Here is a 6,953-nt window from a genome sequence, read left to right on the forward strand (position 1 = left end):
TTTGAGGGTACTCCCGGGAACAGATCCAGTGGAGACGGGGTGGGGCCTGTAGCTCAGAGGATAAGAGCACGTGGCTAGTCATGTTGGCTATAGTAGCTTGGGAATCAGTCCAAAATATCATCTCCTTATTTATCTGGATGTATCATTTGTGTTTCCTTAGAACTCTTCTATATTGTTTCCACCTTCAGAAATACAAAATTAACAAATTAAAAACTAAAGCTTCACATTTTTGTTTATTGCCCCCCCAACCCCAACCCAACAAAAAAAATGCCCACCCTCTCCCAATAAGACACTAATACAGTTAATCTTTGTGAGTATAACTTGATTTATTGGAGAAATACTGTAATGGAGTCTCAGTCTGACCAACTTTTCTGCTACTGGTGACCAATTTCTTATCTTATTTTTATGGTTTCTCTATTCTCATCCTGATGCTGAGTTTTATTGATTATCTCACACTTGCAGTTTCCTATTGAATATTTGGTTAGTCAAATGGACTATGATTCAGAAGAAGACTCAGATATCAGTGAATCTGAGATTGATGAGTACAAAGAGAAACCATATGAACAACTGAAGGCTGGAAAGCTCAAAGTAAAGTATTCAGATGTTGCCTTTAGATGCCCCTTCTGTACAGGGAAGAAAAAACAAGATTATCGTTTCAAGGACCTACTCCAACATGCTTCTGGAGTAGGTAAAGGTTCATCTAATAGAAGTGCAAAGCAAAAGGCAAACCATCTCGCCTTAGCCAAGTACTTAGAAACAGACCTGGCTGATGCATCGGGTCCATTACAACCTGTGGTTGTGCAGGAGCCAGATGCTAAGTCCACTGAGCAAGATGACCTGTTTGTTTGGCCTTGGAAAGGAATCATTGTTAACCTTTCCTCCAAGCTGAAGAATGGCGAAGGCCCTAGTACGTATGCATCTTGGATTGAAGAAGAACTTTCTGAATATAGAATTTTAGAAGTTCATACATTAGGGACAGAACAAGACTCTACAGTATATGCTATTGTAGACTTCAGTAAAGGCTGGCCCGGATTCAAGGATGCTATGGAATTCGAGAAAGCTTTTGAAGCTAATCATCATGGGAAAAAGGACTGGAATGAACAGAGGAAAGACCTTGATCTAAACATTTATGGTTGGTTTGCACGTGCAGATGATTATAATTCAGAAGGCCCAGTTGGAGATTACCTTCGAGAGAATGGAGACTTGAAAACCATTGCTGACATTGCACAAGAAGCAATAGAGCAAACAAACAATGTTGTGGCAAACCTAACTAACGAAATTGATGTCACAAATGAAAATATAGATGAACTACAATATAAGTGCAATGAGCAGAGTATGTCTTTAAGTAGGACAATAGAAGAGAAGGAGAGGCTACATCAAGCTTACAATGAAGGTCTGTACCCCCTTGGCCATCACTCGTCTCTCTGTTCTCTCCTCCCCATTGTTATAAGGAAAATGGACTTATTCTTCCATTTTTATCTCTTTATCAGAAATGAGGAGGCTGCAACGCATGTCACGTGATCATGCTCTTAGGATTCTTGAGGAGAATGAAATGCTAAGATATCAGTTGGATTCTCAAAAAAAGAAACTTGAATTGCGGAGCAAACAACTGAACAAACAAGAATCCCTAAATGAACTTGAGAGAAGCAAACTCAATGACGAGATTGAGAAGGTGAGACTCCCTGGTCAATATATCTATTATATTTGAGATACTTATTGATAATATTATCAACCATTGAGGAAGATTTAGTGACTAAATCACTCGCTTTTTAGTTTCAGTTCCCTGTAGTCCTTGACACATCAGGTGAACAACTAAGAAAATATGCCTTTTTTACATTCTGGTAATGTGAATGGTTTCTTTGCTTAGTAAGGCCTTTTCTATACACAAATGACTAGGATCGGAGACCTTTTCTTTGCATTCATGGTAAACATAATAGTTTCTGTCTCTTTTTGGCTACAGTGCAAATATTTCTTTCCACAAATGAGTAGGATCTGAGACCTTTGAATGGATTGGTATGCAGTAAACCATATATCATATGAATTAGGCAGCCCTAAGATTCTCAACTATCCAAAGAACTTGCTTCTCCTGCAAATTGGTGTGCCAAAATAATCCTGAATGAGAGCATGATCCTCTTTTATGCAGTTTAAGCCAAAAATAGGATAGAGTATCAAGTTAATAGCTTGAATGTCATTCAGAACAATAAAAATCTGATCCATCTGTTTCAGCATTCTGTGTACTCAGATCAACAAAACTTATTGTAGCTGTGTTATGAGAGGGGGATTCTGTGACGACCAAATCAGTAGCTGACCAGCTGTTGTTATCCGACACAAATTTTTCTAGTTTTAATGATGTCTGAAGATCCTTGTTAATTGATACTAATGTATTTATGTCTTTTCAGAATATTTTGAAAAACAATTCACTTAACATGGCATCCATGGAGCAGCAAAGGGCTGATGAGAATGTCTTGAGATTGATTGAGGAGCAAAAGGTATGCTGCATGATGTGAAACTTAACCCAATGTTGTGCTTAAAAAGATAATTATTCCTTCTTTTAGATCATATAACTTCTCATATGCCTGGAATTACAAATGTGCAGAGGGAGAAAGAAGCAGCTTTGAGTAAGATACTTGAGCTGGAGAAGCAGTTGGATGCCAAACAGAAACTGGAGTTAGAAATTGAGGAGTTGAAAGGGAATTTAGAGGTGATGAAACACATGGCGGGTGACGATGATACAGGAGTTCAGAAGAAGATGATAGAGATGACCCAAGAATTGAATGAAAAGATAGGAGATTTGAATGATATGGAAGATATGCATCAAACACTCGTAGTCAAAGAGCGCCAGAGTAATGATGAGCTGCAAGAGGCTCGTAACGAATTGATTGAAGTATGACATTATTGGTTATGATGTTTTACATTTCCCTTTTTTTCTGAGCATTCCAGCCTATGTTTTGTTATGATTCATGTTGGATTCAGATTGGATCAGCCAACAAGTGAAAGGAAAAATAAGCTCAACACTTATCTGATCTGATTTGGTTTCATCTGCAATCTGAACGTGGAAGAGAAAAAAAAAGAGAGGAGGTCCAGTTGTTTATAGTCAACAACTGGCCAACTTAACCTCAAGATATTACATAGTGAAAAAACAGTGACTCAGAACTCAGATGCAAACCATTTATAGAATAGGTTGAGTTATGGTACCCCTATCCAGAAACAGTGGGTGATTTGGCTGTGGTCAGGTTAGGAATTTCCAAATTGCCACCCTCTACTTATATATGATGTGTAACCTATGTCTACACATAGAGTATCAATCCATAATAGGACCCCCACTAGGGTCAAGAGAAAAACCATTCAATAGTTCCCCTAGACCATTGGTTATTGCAACATATGGCCTACCAATCTTTTTATACAGTCAAAAGCAATAAATTTTCACAAATATTCCATGAAAAAGTCAATTGGTATGATACTGGAGATTTCAGGTGGGATTATGCAGTGGTGAGCACTAAGTAGTTCTTTATCAAGGAATAGATGCTATTAAATCTATAAATATTGTAACTTTAATTCAATGCAAAAATCATATCTTTAATAATCAAAATGATAGTATCGCTGAGAAATATTTGATGAAACTCTTCTTCTTCTTTAGGGTTTGCAGGAGATGTTGAGTGGGAAAACTTTGATTGGAATCAAGAAAATGGGGGAACTCGATGCAAAGCCATTTCAAAATGCATGCAAGCAAAGATTTCCACCAGGAGAAGCATCTGTTAAATCTGTTGAACTTTGCAGCTTATGGCAAGAAGAAATCAGAAATTCAGGATGGTATCCATTTAAGATTGTCATTGCCAACGGTAGAGAGAAAGTATGTATCAATCTCTATCATTTTGTTCTTCCACGTATCTATGTATGCAATCATGTTACATTCTTATCCTCGTGTTTTGAGATAGCTTCTGTTGTATTTTTCTCTTGTTGCTAATTGGGGTGACTGTCTGTAGCATCAGATATTTTCAGTCCTAATGTGCATTCTCTGTTGGTCCCTGAACATTTTATGATTGCAATTCACACATTTGGATGGCAACATAAAGTTATTTGCATTTTGCAGACAAATTATCGTTTCAATTAATTATCTCTTTTAACCTCACATAAATTTGGTGTTGAATCTAAAAGAAACAATTATAGTTTTTCTCCTTTGCTATGAACCAAGAAAGCATTGAGAATTTAACACATGAAAATGCTGTCGTATGCTTCAGGACACAGTAGATGAAGACGATGAGATGTTAAAAAATCTAAGGAAAGATTGGGGTGATGAGATTCATACTGCTGTTGTTAATGCCTTGCTAGAGATCAATGAGTACAATCCCAGTGGAAGGTATCCTGTACATGAGCTTTGGAACTTTAAAGAAGAGAGGAAAGCCACATTAAAGGAGGTTGTCAGTTATATATTGAAGCAATTGAGGATGGTGAAGCGCAAAAAATGATCAGGCGAAGTTTAGTACTTAAAAGTTGTGTACTTCATATGTACTCGCATCAACTGCTTGAGTGTTTTACTGATGCTGTACTTAGTGTGGATTTCTAGTTATCAGCTGTTGTCATCTCAGCAGCTCATTTGTGTACTAGTACAACCATATGCATTTGAATTACACGAAAATTGTGGAAATTCTTCCATAAATGTAACTTTGGTGGAGATATCATTCCTATTTTTAAGCAGATGACTATATGATTGAGACCCAAATATGTGAGTATGTGGAACCAAAATTTTGAAAAGTGGACAGGACTGCTCTATCAAACCAGGTTAAACCAGAAGCACTCCCAAATAGGTGCAGTTTACCTGGTTTCGATAAAAATGGAAAAACCAGACCAAGCCCCATTCTGCATCTTTGCTGTCCGGTCAGGCGTCAGGGTACTAAAACTATCGGATGAAGCTGCATCCAGACAAAGGAATGCACCGAGCACCACAAAAAACATTATGGTCTATTTTAGCCTTCATTTTGTCAATGTACACCAGTATGCCTAACATGCAGCAGTGCCACAAGGACCAAGGTTCTAAAAACCGAGCTAACCAGCATGCCTGATGAGGTATGAGTTCTTACATTTCCCTGTTTTTAGGCCAAGTTATTGGAGGATGTATTTCACTGATGATGCGGGTTGAGAGGTGCATTTGAGGTATGACTTGGAGCCCGTTTGATAACGTTTTTGCCATTTTCTGTTTCAAGAAACGGTAGAAACATAAATTTCCGTTTCTAGAAATAGAAACGGAATTGAAGGTATTTAATAAGTCATGTTTCTGGAAGTCGATAGTAACCAGCGAAAGAATGGCCACGAGTCGTTTCTAGAAACGGCGAGCCTCGGTCGTTTCTTGAACCATAAATAGTAGAAATTTCAATTTCTATTTCTGAAAACAAGTGAAACGAAACAATTTTATCGGACGCTTTTTGTTTCGTTTCTGCCGTTTCTGAACGGCAGAAACGTGTTTCTTGAAAAGTTATCAACTGGGCCCTTGGTTTTTGAAGCATTTCACTGTTTGGTACAGTTTTGCATTCTTATTGATTTCCATATTTGGTTTCTTTTTATACTCTCCTAAGCACTGACAGAGAAGAAGATCAAAACATATATGATGCACCTTGATGGAATAGTTAATGCAATCCATTAGTCTCAGCCTACTGGTTCAGGTATTCAGGTATAACATACAGAGAAAGTGACCTTGAAATGGAAGTGGCAACATTGGGTAGTTAAATTGTAAATTGTGGAGTTCTCAGAATTGTCACTTTCAGCGTATGGACCCATTTAACTCAATTTGATTGTTATGGTTTAAATAATGGAAGTTGAAGCAATTTCTAGTCTTAATCTTCTTCTTCTTCAACTTTTTTCTATGCATTGCAAAGTTGGTGGACACTCAGACTGCTGTTGGATGTGTAAGAAGAGGACATCAGGATCACAGGAATGTTCATGGACCTGAGCAAAGATCAAGTGTCTGAAGGTGTTCTTTGCAGTGATTCTGGTGCAACTGTAGAATTCATTACTTGGATAGAATCTTTTCCATTGTATTGATCTCATGCCGGCGGGTCACTCTTCTTTATTGCTTCAACATGCCAGATCAAGGTTTTAAAACTCAGAATCGATATAGGATTGGTCTCCACTCATTCTAATTCGAATCGAGTTGGAATTGGCCCTGGTCAACTCCAAGTCAAATCAGCCAATCCAGCCAAAATCCTCCTGGATACCCCTCATGGTTTGAAGAATTGGAATTGAAATCAGACCAGCGGTTCCAGCCAATTAGATTCCCACCAGCGACCCCCAGCTAGAATTCTAGAGTTCAGGTGATGCTGGCCGATTCCCAGCCGATTTTTATACCTGAGATCTTGGAACCTATTGTCTTTTTATTATTAAGGTAATTTTAGGTCTAATTTTTCACAACTCGAGATAAACTAGACTCTTCTTGAAGAGTGATTAATGGAAGTCTTAATAACTAGAAATCTCATTCATCACAGTTTTTTTTTTTTTAGTTCAATATTGTTTAAGCGATGTAAAAGTGTCAAATATGGATCAAAGGTTATAAGAGTTGGATATTCTTGGCCCGGATGCAAATATCTCTAAATGAATACAGATGAGTATCGAATTCGAATTTTAGACACATCTCTGACTTGTGTAACATATACCTTCTTCCCTACAATGATACAATTTGCGCTCAATCCGTGTCTCTAATTATCTTAGCTCTTTCCCTCATTCTCTACAACCTATAATTATTTTTCGAATAATTTGAATTCAAATCTAGATAACCTCTGACCAGATACACAGATATGAATATCCTTGCAAATGAAATTCAGATTTTCAACTATCCATTTATATCCCTGATTAATCCGGTTTCTAATATCTTAATTCCCTTTAAAACATTTTCTAAAAAAGCAATCCACATGATGTGCCCAAAACAATCTTTTTGTCTAAAGACCTGAGGATTTTTTTTTTTT

At 37.4% G+C, this 6,953-nt stretch overlaps 1 protein-coding gene across 2 annotated transcripts in view; it reads left to right on the forward strand.

Annotated features, from left to right (window-relative positions):
* The window catches only part of LOC122063798 (factor of DNA methylation 1), a 6,424-nt gene extending 1,704 nt beyond the window's left edge, over positions 1 to 4,720 (forward strand). For both annotated transcript variants that reach the window (XM_042627500.1, XM_042627498.1), the window contains exons 2-7: positions 463 to 1,393; positions 1,491 to 1,672; positions 2,400 to 2,489; positions 2,597 to 2,884; positions 3,638 to 3,850; positions 4,239 to 4,720. In XM_042627500.1, the coding sequence (XP_042483434.1) occupies positions 490 to 1,393; positions 1,491 to 1,672; positions 2,400 to 2,489; positions 2,597 to 2,884; positions 3,638 to 3,850; positions 4,239 to 4,466 (1,905 nt within the window). In that variant the 5' untranslated portion in view covers positions 463 to 489 and the 3' untranslated portion in view covers positions 4,467 to 4,720. The remainder of the gene's footprint in view (positions 1 to 462; positions 1,394 to 1,490; positions 1,673 to 2,399; positions 2,490 to 2,596; positions 2,885 to 3,637; positions 3,851 to 4,238) is intronic.
* Positions 4,721 to 6,953: the final 2,233 nt, after the last annotated feature.

The sequence above is a fragment of the Macadamia integrifolia genome, unplaced genomic scaffold (assembly GCF_013358625.1).
Source record: "Macadamia integrifolia cultivar HAES 741 unplaced genomic scaffold, SCU_Mint_v3 scaffold1457, whole genome shotgun sequence".
Taxonomy (NCBI): Eukaryota; Viridiplantae; Streptophyta; class Magnoliopsida; order Proteales; family Proteaceae; genus Macadamia; species Macadamia integrifolia.